Source organism: Cuculus canorus, chromosome 3 (assembly GCF_017976375.1).
Source record: "Cuculus canorus isolate bCucCan1 chromosome 3, bCucCan1.pri, whole genome shotgun sequence".
Classification (NCBI taxonomy): Eukaryota; Metazoa; Chordata; class Aves; order Cuculiformes; family Cuculidae; genus Cuculus; species Cuculus canorus.
The window spans coordinates 6972154-6989223 of NC_071403.1; the positions used below are offsets into that span (position 1 = coordinate 6972154).

The 17070-nt window shown below is 36.3% G+C and overlaps 1 protein-coding gene across 1 annotated transcript in view; it reads right to left on the minus strand.

The window, feature by feature from the left end:
• CSMD1 (CUB and Sushi multiple domains 1) overlaps window positions 1-17070 on the minus strand; it is a 1155040-nt gene that overhangs the window by 433993 nt on the left and 703977 nt on the right. The window contains exon 6 of the mRNA XM_054063646.1: window positions 782-894. Coding sequence (XP_053919621.1) covers window positions 782-894 — 113 coding nt within the window. The remainder of the gene's footprint in view (window positions 1-781; window positions 895-17070) is intronic.

Consider the following 17070-nt stretch of genomic DNA (forward strand, 5'->3'; position numbering starts at 1 on the left):
GTTATTTCTAAAGTGAAACGAGACCTACAATTTCAAGAAAAAAGAAAATAAATGATTTGATGGTGCGTGGAGTAAAATGGTTGAAACTGCTTAAGTAAGCACAGAATTAAAAATTACAGATAAATTAAGAAGCTCTTCTATCTTTTATATAACTACAGTGTCTTTGATCTTGAGTAATGATTTATGAAGTACAAAAATCAATAAAGATTCCATTCTAAAAAATTGCATTTTAATGAATATCTTGGAGAACATAAGCAGTAATTGACAGCAACACTGACATCCTCTCGTCTTCTTTTAAAGATGTATACATAAATCTATGCAAGAGCCTGAAATGCGATTTGTGCTCTGCCAGGGATGAGTCAGATTTCCACATGATGAATGTAGCTTCTGGATAAGAGTTAGAGATTGAGTAATGAGAAAAGATAATGTTTAGGTAGGGGACATGCCTTTTTGTGGAATTGACTTTCTGCAAGTTTGTTCCAGGCATGATTTTAAGGCAAAGATCAAAATGAATGCAAAGCAATTTATTATAGAAAAAGTGAGCAGGCAAGCAGACACTTAAAGCAAACTGCAGTGTAAAGCACAGATACTTTTTCCACGAGTAAATTCTTAGAGATGCCTGATCACACAAGGTTAACAGCTACTCAATGTAAAAGCAGTAGTAATATGAGTCGGATATTTATTACGTCCCTGATCTTTAAACGCAGACTTCTACTATGGCCACTTTAGCAACGCTTAAAGGTAAAGGACATTTTTTGCTGCATTTTTATACGTTTCCTACCTTGGAACTGAGCGTTAAATCCCTTTCGTCGGTGGTTACTGTCAGAAGTAAAATGGAGTCGTAACCAGTTCTTACTGCTGATAACAGGAGAAGGTAGATTCATACCAGTCAACCTAGAAAAAGAACAAAAAATCTAATGCAAATGGCTGAAAAAATCATGTGCACAGAACTTAAAAGACAAGCTAAAAAAAGCCCAAATATATTATTGCATTGTTTACAGTGTATTTGATAACAGTGACTCACTGTTGTCTAATCCTAATTTATTACTTGTTTAGTGACTCTTACCCTCGGAAAAATGTTTTCTTTCGCGTTACGGCTAACCACTGTATGGTCAAAACTTGTATCGCCAAAATACTCTTTGGGGAATTAAAGAAGAAAAGTTATCTCATATGCATACATGGTGCACACACATGTATATGTATGCATGCATGTGTCAAATCAGTCAGCAAAAAATAAGCAAACTTCATTATGACAAAATTCCATCATCTAACTCTGTACAGTGTCCGTTAATTCAAAGGAAACTAAATCTCAAATTATAAGAAAGGATAAATAAGAGTTATGGGCACTTATTAATATTAATATTGGGTTGATATTTTTTAATATTCGTAAACTATTGGTATGTAACTATCATGCCAGAACTGTGACTGTATTAATTCCTATACCTATTTAATGAAAAATTGAAGTTTAAACACAACCTCATAGAAGCTAACTAGGTTGCATTAACTACAGGTATCGTGAAGAAAGACAAACAATTTATCCTTGGACCACAGTGGGTCATATCATAGTCTATCATTGCACCACATCATTTGTTAATATGAACAAACTCAAGTAGATGTCACAGAGTACCTGAGATGCTATAAACACAGGTCTTATTTTACCAGGGGGTTGTTGTTTTTTTTTGTTTTTGTATGACCATACTCCAAGTTTCAGATTCAAAGATTTACTTTTTTTCTTTCTGAATAACTTTGGCGAACTACAAGAATGTAGTTTATCTCTTTCAAATTGATTATTTGAAACAAATCCCCAAACTGATCAATATCAGAAGTTCTCAGCTAAGGGATAACTTGTGTAAGATTGTGCTCATCAATGTTAGAGTAGACACAGTGTGTATTATCAGAGATAAAAATAATAAAAAAAAAAAAACAAAATAAAATAAGATTTCATCTCTCTGAAATGAATCGATGCTGTGATACAGATGCCTTTTTCATTGCAATATACAATTTCAGAGTTTTATTAATTTTCCTAGATTACTAGGAAACCCGCCATGTTAAGGAATACTGATGCAGGTGTAGTCTATTTAGAATCATGGCTGAATCTTTTTGCTTTCTGTAATGGAATAAGACCAACATACTGAAAGACAGAAATTTTTCTTAGAACTTTCCTTTTTTTTCTTTATTAGGACACATAAACAGTGTAAGAGAAATTTCAGTTCAGTTGGTCAAAACATTCCACCCTGTAAATTTTTCCACATCTCACTGAAATGGATTTTTATACTTTATATGCTCATCCATACACTCTTTGGACCATTTTAGAGCATAGTTGATTTTAGATAACTCCTTAGATCAGGCACTCTAAATATATCTATGAATTGATGTTCACTGTTTCAAAGCTACTTAGAATTTGGCTATACCTATAGAAAATTCTGTGATATGATTAAAAGGAAAAGGAAAATAAAACCGTATCAAGGATATCAATTTATTTTTTTTTAATTTGCTAGTACCTCTTAGCTATTGACACAAGATATGCTAAATCTAAAATGTTTTACTATATGTAGGCTGCAGTGCATATCGTCGAACTAATAACTTTTATGTCCAAATGCACAAGCTTATCTCCTGGAAATAGTACTTCAGGGGTTAGTTTTCTTTTTTTTAAATGAAATATACATTTAGTAACACCCTGTGTGGCAAAGCTCTGGATTTCAAAGTCTGCAAAGGCTGGTTATAACCAGTGTATGAGATGTGATTTTTTTCTATCGAGTATTTAAAACTTCTTCATTATAGTACACAGATTCAGAAATAAGAACAAATCCTGAATGGGAAGTGAGACCGCAGTTCTCTGACCTGAATGTGTACATCAAAGGGGGTGCCCCTACATGAAATACTCCACTGTGGCATTCATTATGTGCAAGGGAGGTTCCCCTGGACAATCTTGGAGCTTCCAGTGATAGCAGATAGAACAGTTTGTGGATACAGCTTAAAATTTCTCCTTCCCTGTTAATTGACTAATTGACTAGAACTTCTGAAGGACAGGCAGGCAACCCAAGCTGTGTGTGAAAAAGAGTTGCTGCTGACAATGCCAGGTTGCCACCTTGATGGATACAGCAGGCAGATCTGTAACTCACGCAGACGTTGAAGGTGGTATGAAAAACCGATATGTTTCCTTCTTACTTTTTTCTAGTTCTTATTTGTCAGGAAATAGGACTCAAATATAATATCTTTATCACAGAGTAATTGCCAAAATGGAACAAAAGGTTTAATATTACAGAAGAGAAAAAAAACCAAACCAAAACAAAATAACAAAACACAAAACAGTACTGTCAAGGAAATGTTCCCAGTCCCATGAAGCTCAGTATTAGATCTCAAGAAGACACAGTATAGGCCTTCGTCTAAACTATAGGGTCTCACAAGGTATTGTGAATGTGACCACCTCGTCCGAGGTGTTCAGGAAACATTGTCATACAGGACTTAACCACGCCATTAGGTTATTCCTTGCTGTAAAATAAAAGGTGCAACTAAAAGAAAGTTTAGAATCACAGAATCACAGAATCATTAGGTTGGAAAAGACCTCTTGGATCATCGAGTCCAACCATTCCTATCAACCACTAAACCATGTCCCCGAGTATCTCATCCACCCCTCCCTTAAATACCTCCAGGGATGGTGACTCCACCCCCTCCCCGGGCAGCCTCTGCCAGTGCCCAATGACCCTTTCTGTGAAAATTTTTTTCCTGATGTCCAGCCTGAACCTCCCCTGGTGGAGCTTCAGGCCATTCCCCCTTGTCCTATCCCCTGTCACTTGGGACAAGAGCCCAACTCCCTCCTCTCCACAACCTCCTTTCAGGTAGTTGTAGAGAGCAATAAGGTCACCCCTCAGCCTCCTCTTCTCCGGGCTGAACAACCCCCTTTCCCTCAGCTGCTCCTCCAGACTTGTTCTCCAAAGTTGTCACTACTTCAAGAGTACAGTATTCATTCCTGTTGCATATGAACAGAAATAGAATAATTTTAGATCAGAATAGGTATTAACTCTAAAATCAGGTAAAGACTTGGAACTCCTTTGTATCAGACAGAAATTATTCAGACGAGAACCACATTTCTTAACATAAAAGTTCTCCTTAGAAGCTTTCATGCTTTGATTTTTATTGAGGATTTATCCAATGATCTCTAAAAAGTATATTGAAAGTCTTTCTCACTCCTTTTTCAACTGAAGACGTTTATTGTTTGAAAAGTAATAAAAAAGACTGAATTCTTCAGTTCTGCCTCTGCTCTAAAGAAGGTAATAATTTTCTGGAACTCATTTTAAGGCTTAGCATATTATAGCCTGATTCAGATAGAAGAAGTGATATCTAATCTAAATTACATTAATCAAGTTTTTCTTATACAAACAAATACACAGGTATACATCCCTCCGGGATGTCAGTGTGCCATTTTAGTGAATTAAACTGCTTATGGAAAAGTGAGGCAAGTGTTAAAGTGATCAGTGTTAGATCTGGCTTGAATTTGGTGTCATGAGCACAGGAAAATGCTCACTGCATGTTGTGGAGCTGGAACTGCTGGCCACCACTGGGGGAAGGAAGACTTTACAGCTAAATAGAAGTTAGAACTCAAAATATAAGAATAGACAGCTAATCTAACAACAAGAATATATGCACTACCAAAAAAGGGAAACCATACTTATTTTACTTGATTAGAGGCCAGACTCTCTCCTAGATAAGAACTAGTGTAATAGTTTCACATGAAATTTCAAATTGTCTTTTCTTCATTGTGAAATTTGAAATAAGACTGTTTATAGCAGTTAACATAATCTACCTGGAAAGTGTTCAGAAATTAGGAGAGAGAGACAGAGGGAAAAGGGGAGAGTGAGATGCTTCTCATTTAAAATAACTGGATAAAGCACAATTTTTCTCTTTCTTCTTCATAGATCGATATGAGCCGGCAACGTGTGCTTGTAGAAGGCCAACCGTGTCCCAAGATGCATCCAAAGCAGCGTGACCAGCAGGGCGAGGGAGGGGATTCTGCCCCTCTGTTCCTCTCTTGTGAGACCTCATCTGGAGCATTGTCTCCAGTTCTGGAATCCTCAACATAAGAAGGAGATGGAGCTGTTGGGACAGGTCCAGAGGAGGCTACAAAGATGATCAGAGGGCTGCAGCACCTTCCCTGTGAGGACAGGCTGAGAGAGTTGGGGTTGTTCAGCCTGGAGAAAAGAAGGCTCCGAGGAGACCTTATAGAGACATTCCAGTACATGAAAGGGGCCATAAGAAAGTTGCAGAGGGACTTTTTACAAAGTGATAGGACTAAGGGCAATGAGTATAAACTGGAGCCGAGCAGATTTAGACTAGACATAAGGAGGAATTTCTTCACAGTGAGGGTGGTGAGGCATTTTTTATCGAAATTTTTTTTTCACTCTGGGACTCAGAGCTTAAATGAAACCAAAAATTGATGAGTAAAAAAGGATGGAAGAAAGGAAAAGAAATATAAATGAGCGAGAGAATAAGCCCAAGAATAAAGTATTACCAAGAGATTGTCAGTTTCAGTGATTCAGATCCTTTTAATTGAGTATTCTTTTGCTCAGTTTTCCTACATACTGAGAGTGAAAGGTTTAAACATTAACAGATGAGAGCACGCTGTGAAAGTTCCTGTTCAAAATGAAATAACCAAGCTTTAAATAGAAGACTAAGTTCCATAGTCCTGTTATATGGAGCCACTATGAATTTACTGCATTCATTAATGTCATTATTAATTTCATTATGTTATACATAAACATTGCCCATTAAACTTTTTGGACAGATATTTCACATGGAAAGAGAAAACTAAGAAAATTGCTTTATCTATGACAACAAATTTTTGAAAATTCGATGAGGTTGGCGTATTATATTTTCAAAATACACTAAAATGGTATTCATTCCCTTCATTGTCTTCTCATGGCAATTATGAACTGTTACACTGAAACATGTTGATGACTGATCGATTTAAAACTAAATCATTATAATTTAATATAAAATTATTTGATATAATGTGTTTTTCCCTTAAATAAATAAAGTTACAAGTGACAAGGCCATAGTCAGATGGCTTAAAGTGGAAATTTAAGCAGAAATATGATGTATTTTCCTAACAATAATTCAAATTATACTCTTCCAAGAAAAAAGATTAAGTTTCTCATGCTGTCTGAGCAGAAGTCTACATGCATGCTCAGAAGCACTTTGGCCTGGTGAAATGAGGAGAATAAAATGGGATTAATTTTATCAAATTTCAGCTGTTTGCAGAGTAGCAGCTCCAGCTGGGTTAGGCTCCCTGTATACCACAGGAATAAGTACTTTGGGAACACATATCATCTGAGGTATTCTTGACTTCCACAGTCTTTTGAGATTAATCTCACCTTAGAAATGTGAGAACTAAGGTGACCAGATCAGTGAATATCAACATCTGGGTGTCATCCAAGGCATATAAATGCTACTTTAATTCAGCTAAAGGGACATGACACACTTTAGAAATTTATTCTCTGAAGACAACCCTCTTTGCATTTTTTGAATGATTCTAATTTTGTGAAAAATGTCCAGCTTTTTCTGTGTATTTGGGTGTAAATCACACTGGACGTTATACGTGCACATACTTTGTATCAGAATCATAGAGTCATAGAATGACTATGTTGGAAGGGACCCACTGGGTCATCAAGTCCAACCGTTCCTAATACTCCCTAAACCATGCCCAACTAGGCTGAATGTTAAAGCCAAAGGCCAGATTTGTGATTGTTTGGGGGATTTTTGGGATGATATTTGGAAAAGAGCCTTGTTAAGAGCCTTTTGGTTTATTGATTCAAAAGTGTTAGTATAATTTTTCTTGATTATTGACCTGATATTTGACAAAAATCGTAGGGACAATATCACATGGCACTCTGCGCAGAATATTACTCCTCTGAAAGATTATTACTGCTCTCAAACTGATAAATAAAAGAGCTATAATTCCTGCATGTCTAAGCTTTTTTTTGATATATGGCTTTCATTGTCCAGCAAAGTAGAACATTAAGTCCTAGGACACAGCAATCAATTAGATTTTATTGTTCAATACAGTGATATTCAATCCAGGCCTTGAGTATTGCAAGCCACTCTTCCACAGCTTACAAGAAGCTTCTGTACAGAGACATGGAAGATAAGTACAGGGTCCTAGAGTTAATACGACAACTATCCTGAAGGCAGATGAAAATTTTAAACAGAGTCAGGGTGGAATAAAACTAAATTGCAGGGGTTTTTTTTGTTGCTACCAATATATAGTAGTTGAGCACTTCAGAGAGAAAATTCTGCTTTGAAAATAATTCCCTAGTTGAGTGTAATTATTAATAGCTACAATGATAAAATACGGATCTTACAATACACACAGTACTCTGTTTAGGAGCGGTGCAGCTATAGTGCTTTTACTGATATTATCAAGATTGGCATTTCTTTTATCATTATGAGAACTGTATAGTTTTCACTCTGATCTTATTAATCTCTTAACAAATTCTCTAATGTACCGTGCACAGCAAATTTTAATTTCTTCAGTAAAATTTAGAAAATGATGATCTAAAAAGTAGTTGCATTTTTTTATTTCTTTTCTTTTAATTTCAGTTACCATGAACCTTCAGTATAGGATTAAGATCTAACATACATCCCATAAAGCAGACATTAAAAATCAATGTTCTGTAACCATCAATCTTATTATGAAATATTTATTATTTGTCAGTATAGCTGTCAATTTCCATGCACAGGTCAATATCCCAGAACTGTTTATTTTTACTCATAACAGGTTGCCCAAAGAAATTGTGGATGACCCATCCCTGGAAGTGTTCAAGACCAGGTTGGATGAGTTTCGAGCAACCTGGTCTAGTGTGATGTGTCTCTGTCCTTGGCAGGAAGGGGAGAGTTAGAACTTCAAGGTCAATTCCATCTCAAACCATTCTATGATTCCATGATAACTGTTCTGAAAAAAAAACGATTTACATGATATGAAAATAACATGTACTGCAGATAGTATGGGAATTTTTAAGTATGTCAGGTACCTCCTATACTTCTGTGCTGAAAAAGTCTATTCTCTAGTACTCTATAATGTCTTCTTATTTGCAGTTGCTACTGCAAGAGATTCAAAATATGCTAAAATGAACACACAAATACAATGAATTCAATAATATTTTTCAATTCAGGCTAACTAATTTCATTTTATCACTTTATTAACTCTCCATTATGTATTATATGTTAGATGAGTTTTTTCTTTTTTCTTAAATGAAAGACTTCAGGTGTGTTGTAAAATAACTAATGGAAAACAGAGATGACAGAAAAAAAACAAAACGAATTTAAACAAGTTAATGAAAAGGATACTTAACAGTTGAATACTTTTCTCAGATTTTCATTTGCAGAAGTCACATTGTCTCTTCTGACTAAGAAAAAAACATGGGGTTTTTTTTCTGTATTTCAAAAGTTCAGTCCATACATGGGGATCGTTTGTCAACAGTTTGTCAACAGTTTCTAAAGGATGAATGTTAGAATAATTTTCAGAGCTCTTCTAGGCTGAGACTTGCTGCAGTGCTTATGGGGAATGAGTTTAAGATGAATCTACCTGACACATTCAATTACAAAACCCAAGAAAAAGCTCATAATTTTTTTTATCTTCTAATATGATCCTCTGTTATTGATCTCTCAGAACCATAAATCAATGAAATCCTGCTAACTTAGAATAGAGTTAAGCAATATCTGGCAAAAGAACATAACTCATTGGTTCCGAGATGCAGACTAGGGAGGATGGAGGTGCTGACAGATTGCATTTCAGGTTTCCTAAGGATACTGGACAATGATAAATTAAATTGGATACAGTATAACTTATTTTCGGGGGAAAAAAAAAGAAAAAAAAAGAAAAAACTACAGTTCCTCCTAAAAACTTTACGAGACTACATTTCTGTTTCACAATAGTATCTCACAAAACAGAAGTATTCTTTAAACACTCAGTTTAGATTTATGGAGATTACTAAGATTCCATGACAAAAAATCCCAAGCCAATACCCATCTAATCAAAGAGAGGATAAAATTGCCAAAAAAGAAAATTTCATAGACATTATTCAGTATCTATGTATTTAATAAGGTAGATTAACGATGCACAGTGAAATTTTATAATACTCCAATGTAATACATCTAACATATTTTTGCCCATCAGGGAAGTACTATGTTCTGCTTAAACATGATGCACTGTCATTTTCCCATAAATATGTTTACATTTCATAGAGCTTACAAAAAATAAGTGGCAGGTCTAAGAATTAAGTATCTTTATGGCAGCGTATAAAAAGAGTTCATTATTAAAAAGACTTTACATTCAACAGTCACAAATAGCCTAAGACATGGGAGTCCATCTGACTTTGGATCTGAAGAGTCTGACTCAGAGATACCTCCTGGAAACCAGACATATGCTAGTTTTCATCATTTCCTTTCATGTGTCTAATTATAAATCCAAATAAAGTAATCTGAATCCAGCTCTAAGGTCTTTTCTACAGCTGACAGTAGAAAAATACTTCAGGGTTCTTTGTTCTTTCCGAATCAATGTGCTTCATTGAGAACTGATATATCAAAGACAACGGAGCAGGCAGTAGCAACTAACTCTGTGCATAACCTAGAGCTTATAAAAGGACAACTGCAATCCTCCTCAACCTACAGTTGTTGAACAATTTCCAAAGGCTACAGGATATCTTTCTCACTAGGGTACGGGTGACACGGGAATGAACAGAAAAATGGGATACCATACAATCCAAATGCAAGGATCATGGCCTGTACTGGGATAAAAATACCCAGAGCTCGTTAGTTCGAATTTGAAATATAACTTGGTAAAGTAGAAAGTTGAGAAGAATTACAGTTGTTTCCTATGTTGCTTACATATCTATCTTAGAATTTGAGATAAAACCCCTAAGCAACTCTATTGGCAATTAGGAAACAGAAATCTTTCTATGCTTTGCTAACCCTGATACTTGTAGCAACTTTTTGTGAGGGCTGCTGTCACATATTCCTTTCTACACCATTTCACATCATCTTCTTCGACAGTATGTTCTCACATTGAATCATACTGTCATAATATTTCAAGAAATACTAGTCATTATCTCTTCATCGTACCAAGGAAGATGTCTTAGGAACTTAATTCCTGTTACTCTTTAGGATATAGTCACTGTAAGGTATAAGAATTTCCAATACAACATGTATTGATACTGGACATCCATCATCTACTGCACCATAAGAACCTCAGTCTAGAATCATCTCCTGTATAACTTTGTCCTTACCTATTTTGAGGAAGATTGCATACACATACATGTATGTATATATAAAATTCTGTCCTCTTGACTCATTTGACAGAGCAGGAAGAAATTCTTCCCAGTATAAATGATGGCATCAGCTTGCCTAGTGCTCACAGAAATCATAAAGGCACAAAATCCCAACTGTGCTCCGTGACCCCCTGACGCCTCTAGCCTGAACCAGGTCTGTCACGTTTGTGTTACAGATATGTGCATGCACACCCACTTTTCTCCATGAAAAATAGATATATTATACTGATAAATTAATTTATACATCTTCTCCAAAATAAACACAATCCCAAGACTAACTGATCATAGTGTGAGAGCCTGACCGATAGCTGTGAACAAGCACTACACTCCAGAGGATTGTTCTACAGCACAGAACAACATTCACATCACTCAACAACATATGAAAAGTTGTCAGCTCGTATCACTCATGTCACATCACTTGAAACAATCTTTTTAAATTACATTATTCCATATTTTTGTATTGCATACTATCTCATGCTACGAAGACCTACTGAGTATGGTGACTGTCTGTATATCCATATGTGATTTCTGAAACTCTGTGTTTCTGCATATATATATATATTCCCATCCCCCTTCTCTCTTCATCGAGCATCGCACATATTATAACCAATATGATTCATTCTTTCAAGTAAGAAATGATATTAACCTAATATTAAAACACACAAACAGTATCTTTATCTGGTGTCATTAAAACCAAACAATACAAGAAAATCAACCCATCTGGTACTACACAAGTTTAGCTTTAAATACATGTCCAAACCGCATCCTTAGTATTTCTATAAAGTAGGGTTTTGCTTAGGATGGAAGCTTTGTGCAGCTCTACCACTTTTTACCCTAAGGATTTTATGCTCAAAGTTAGACAAATAACAGTATATTTACTCATGTCAGTGATGGTGTTTCATTTATACTCTCAAGCGATAAAATTACCCTTGCCAGGTTTTGTTGATATTTGGATTAATCTTTAAGTTTAAAGCTTCTCCTGCCAATTCTAAAAAGTATCTTAATATAGAGCTAATGCAAATGTTTACATCCTTAGTATATCTTGCCAAGCAGGTTGACTTATCTACATTTTTAACAAGTTTTTCTTATGCTGACCACATTATTTTGTACTTAGAGTTGTATCATTACGTAAAAGTTTTTTTTTTCTTTTTTAGGCTATTTTTAAGTGGCAAAAAGTAACTTTATTTCCAGTTGAACCACAAAGTTTTCCGACAATAATAAAGTAAATGGGGAACAATGCAATTTTCCGGTAATATATTCCTAACTGTTTAGGTTTCTTCCCTCTTTGTCTGCACACTGCAATTTAAGATACCAGTTATAACCAAACAGAAAAACTTGGTGTTTCTCTACAAATACTGTTTGGTAATTACTAGAAAATAACTTTAAACAAGGAGTACCATACCACAACTATATATAATAGGAATTGACATTTAGGTACCCTGGTTTCAAAAAACTTGCCTCCCTTCTCTGAAATTATGAAGTAATGAAATACAATTTCTGGGCTGTACCAGCAGTGTAACATGACATAGTACCTATGACAGTTTGACATAAAATGTTGAATGCTTTTTATTTGGAGAAAAAATCAGCCTAACAATGAAGAATCAAAATAAAAAATCCAAAACGTCCCCAAACTGATTTAAAACTTTTTATGTTCTATTTTATGAAGCTGTTATACTTTACTTAATTACTGTTACTATGTAAAGAAAGCAAAAACATGTTCTGCACAGGCTCTGGATTTACTGTTTGTTAGCTTGTTAAGCAAGAGTGGTATCTGTTGGTTTAGCGGAATAAATCTCTCCTAAATTTGACAGAAGGCAAAATAAGTAATAAGGCAAGTATTTGCTCAAATAAAACATAGAATCATGGAACCATTTGATTGGAAAAGACTTTGAGATCATCAAGTTCAACTGTACCTGTCCACTAATAAACCATATCCCTGAGCAACTCATCCACCTTTCTTTTAAACACCTCCAGGGATGGAGACTCAACCACCTCCCTGGGCAGCCTCTGCCAGGGCCCAAGAACCCTTTTGGCGAAGATTTTTTTCCTAAAGTCTAATCAGAACCTCACCTGGCACAGCTTAGGGCTATTTCCTCTCATTCTGTCACCTGTCACTTGGGAGAAGAGACTAACACCCACCTCACTACAACCTCCTTCAGAGAACTGTAGACAGTCACGAGGTCTCCCCTCAGTCCCCTTTTCTCTAGTTCAAACAACTGCAGTTCCCTCAGCCATCTTTCTTAAGGCTTGTCCTCCAGCCCCTTCACCAGCTTTGTTGCCCTTCTCTGGGTGCGCTCCAACACCTCAATGTCTTTCTCCTAGTCAAGGGCACAGATCTGAACACAGGATTTGAGGTGCGGTCTCACCAGTGTGACGTACAGGGGCAGAATTACCCTCCTTGGTCCTGCTGGTCACACTGTTTCTGATACAAGCCAAGATGCCATTGGCCTTCTTGGCCACTCGGGCCACTGCTGGCTCATGTTCAGCTGCTGTCCACCAACACCCCCAAGTCCTTCTCTGCCAGGCAGCTTTCCAGCCACTCTTCCTCAAGATTGTAGCCTTGCATGTTGATTTTTTTGCCCCAAAAGCAGGACTCAGAGCATGACCTTGGTGAACCTCATCCCATTGTCTCAGCCCAAGAATCCAGCCTGTTTGGATCCATCTGCAGAGCCTTCCTACCCTCAGGCAGAAGGACACTTCTGCCCAATTTAGCATCATCCACAGATTTACTGAAAGTACACTCAATCCCTTCATCTAGATCATTGATAAAGATATGGAACAGAACTGGACTTAACACTGAGCCCTGGCAGATACCACTTGCGACCGGCCTAAAGCTCAATTTAAGTCCATTGACCACCACTCTCTGGGCCCGGCCATCCAGACAGTTTTTTTACCCAGCAGAGTATGCGCCTGTCCAGGCCAGTGGTAGTCAGTTTCTGAAGCAGAATGCTGTGAAAAATGGTGTCAAAGACTTTACTAAAGTCCAAGTTCACTGCATCCACAGCCTTTCCCTCCTCCACTAAGTGTGTAACCTTGTCACAGAAGGATTAGGTTAGTTTGGGAGGACCTGCTTTCATAAACCCATGCTGACTGGGTCTGATCACCTGCTTGTCTTGCATATGCTGTGTGGTAGCACTCGAGATGACCCACTCCATGGTCACAGAATTTACTCAGTTGTCTTATTGCTAAATGATACAACTATCATGAAGTAATACCATACAGCAACACCATTTCCATTAACAATCAACTTGCTTCTCTGTTCTTTTTCATTAGTAAATGTCTATTTTTTTTTTTAACTTATCTGAATGTATTCCTGTTCACTCAGACAATCAGTCTTGGTCTGTGCTAAGTGAGCATGGAGTTTGAAAATCAATATTTCCTGAATCAAGCCTGTTCCCGAGAACATTTTAGTGGATATTTTAGGGTTCCCAGTGAAAGTAGCAAAGTTTTGCTTATCTCTTTCTAACAGCCAGGTGTCTTCTGGCAAGAAAGAAAGTATTAGCAACAATGAAAACTGTCATAGGTATTTTTATGGTGGCAAAGAGGCAAAACCTTTAAGCCAGCACACTGAATAGCTCAGCTAGTTAGCAAGCCTGCTATTTTTAATTACTCACATGATGAGTATTTTACTTTTTTATCATTTTTTCATGTATTTGAAGCTCTTCATACTGCTTTATGAGGATTATTTCCCATATTGGTAATCCTACACTCAGAAAACTTTCCTAATATAACAAGTAAACTCAATTAATTCTAAGAGAAAATACAGGATTCTGAAACTTATATTTATATTGTAGAAGAGTTAGATATATTAAGAAGGATTTTCATAGTATATGGATATTTTTAGCACAATATATGCAAGAGCTTTTTCTTTACTTATTTCAGGCACATAGGACTATTACTTCTTGACTCCAGATTTTCGTTATATGTTTTGAAGAATCAAGATAGAAAAACGTCTTTTGTGTAGAGTTATCTTTCACTCCAAATCAGGCTGCATTCACTGCATGCTCAAGAACTTTAAGTTTGTGTGCTATTGATTCACTTCCAATCTGAAGTATAACTCTGTAAAAACATTGGTACTGTGTCCCCAAAAAAGAATGTGTTTGGTTTTTTTCAAGGAGTTCGTAGTTTCTTAACTCCTGTGAAATGTCAAAAATGTTAACTAACATCTACAGACTGTTCTAAAAGTTCCAGCAGTGTGCAAAAATACATGACTGCATGTGGCTGCCATTATTTCCCTTATTACAGCTGAAATTTTAACCTAGATATTCAATTGCCCCTTACTGTCCATTCTTCTTCACCAAACAACTCATTTTCATCTGAGTAATTTCACATATTTCTTCTTCACAGCATGAAAAAAAAAAATCTATGAATTATGTATCCTTCTCTACTGCCTGCCACTCTGAACACTTCATTATAATTCCTAGCAATTAAACCAGGTGCAGATTCTACATTAACCAACAATAGCAGCCTCAAATTATTTGCAGCTATGCAAATAGAGCTCTAAGTTTACAGAAAGCTTCAGTAGGCAGGTCAGTAAGGGAGACAAGGGAATAGTGGGACAGTCCATTAAAGTTAATTAGCTTGTTAAAGTAATTACTTTACATATTGGGTATAATACTATCGTGAACTTTTCTGATTTACTTTTCATTTATTCCTTCCCTGGGAAATTTTTCCTTCACCTGTGAAAAACTCATTCACCCACTAGCCTGTAGAGAAGCACAAACAACCTTTAATTGTTTTCAAAGACAAAATGTGTTATTTTTTTTCTTTTTTTTTTCCTTAAAGACTGAAGTTAGTTTTGACACATACCACTGCCATACAGTATATTACGTTGTGATTCAGCTCGGGCCAAGAGCAACCTGCACATTCCATGAAATAGATTTCACCACAAATAGTGATTCTACTTCTACTTCTACTTCTGCTTCTGCTTCTACTTCTACTTCTACTTCTACTTCTACTTCTACTTCTACTTCTACATCTTCTACTTCTACTTCTGCTTCTACTACTTCTACTTCTGCTTCTATTACTTCTGCTTCTGCTTCTGCTTCTATTTCTTCTACTTCTACTTCTGCTTCTGCTTCTACTTCTGCTTCTGCTTCTGCTTCTACTTCTGCTTCTACTACTTCTGCTTCTGCTTCTACTTCTGCTTCTGCTTCTGCTTCTATTTCTTCTGCTTCTACTTCTGCTTCTACTTCTACTTCTGCTTCTGCTTCTGCTTCTACTTCTGCTTCTGCTTCTGCTTCTATTTCTTCTGCTTCTACTTCTGCTTCTACTTCTACTTCTGCTTCTACTTCTACTTCTGCTTCTACTTCTACTTCTGCTTCTACTTCTGCTTCTACTTCTGCTTCTGCTTCTGCTTCTGCTTCTTTCTTCTACTTCTACTTCTGCTTCTGCTTCTATTTCTTCTACTTCTGCTTCTACTTCTGCTTCTGCTTCTGCTTCTTTCTTCTACTTCTACTTCTACTTCTACTTCTACTTCTACTTCTACTTCTACTTCTACTTCTGCTTCTGCTTCTGCTTCTACTTCTGCTTCTATTTCTACTTCTACTTCTACTTCTATTTCTACTTCTACTTATTTCTTTCTTCCGTGGAGTAAAGGCGGCATTGCTACCACAGCAGAAATTGTACTCAAATTGCACATAGTATATTTTGTGTCATATAGCATCTATTACAGAAAGAAAGCAATAATTGAGAAGTGACAGTGATTAAAGGAGAGTTCCAACCCTTTTAAGATGGCTTTTAAGAATCCGAAAGGAAGGTTAGGATGGCATGAAAAAAAAATCCAGCCAACAAAAACCCCAAATCCCACAAGCACACTCAGATCTCTGAAAACATTTAGAAAAAGTGGGAAAGGGAAAAAACTTTCCGCAGTTCTTGCAATTCTTCCTGCTGTTCCTGAAGGAAAGCTACTTGATATGGCTAGGCAGATAGCTAGGGCTTCTGATAGATATTGAGAACCATGCTGGAGGGAGTTTAAATTTCAGTGTGAAGAACAGATATGAGTGTAGGGAACAGATTAAAATCTGAAAAAAAAGAAAAAAAAAAACACACAAAGATAACTTTCCAGAAACTCATGGTCATAGATGCAATGAGGAAAGCTACACAATGATGAAAGAATACAACAAATAAAAACTAGAAATCCAAATGAGCATTGACAGACAGGAGCCAACAAAAAAGTAACTTCAAATACCATCAGCATAAACTATTCAAGATCACAGGACAGTTACCACTCAGAGATGACAGTGATAATAATGAGTTTCGACACACAAAAAAAGATTATTTTTCATTGACAGCCAGTTGGTTTAAGATGGGCATTAACACCTGTGAATGGCAATTACATAAATGTATACCAATAGGAAGCTATGACAGAATTGAAACATCATTTGTAAAACTATAGAAAGCTGCAGACTACACGGCTAAGCTACTAATGGTTTGCATTGAAAACATCTGAAATCACAGCTATTTTCAATTGACATATTTTTAACAAATACAGAATCACAAAATGCCTTCAGAAGAGTGCAAAATAGGACAGATTCATGACTCACGCATTAGGGACAACTGATAGGTGATACTTATTTTATACTTGAAGGCACCTTCTGCAATACTATCATAAATTAAAGGAAAAAGAGTAAGAATTTCACTCTGAGGATTACTTACTGAAAAGATTTTCACTATAAGAAAATTATCTTCAAGGAAATCTGAATGGCAACATCCACTCAGCACAGATTATTATGAAAGAATTTGTCAG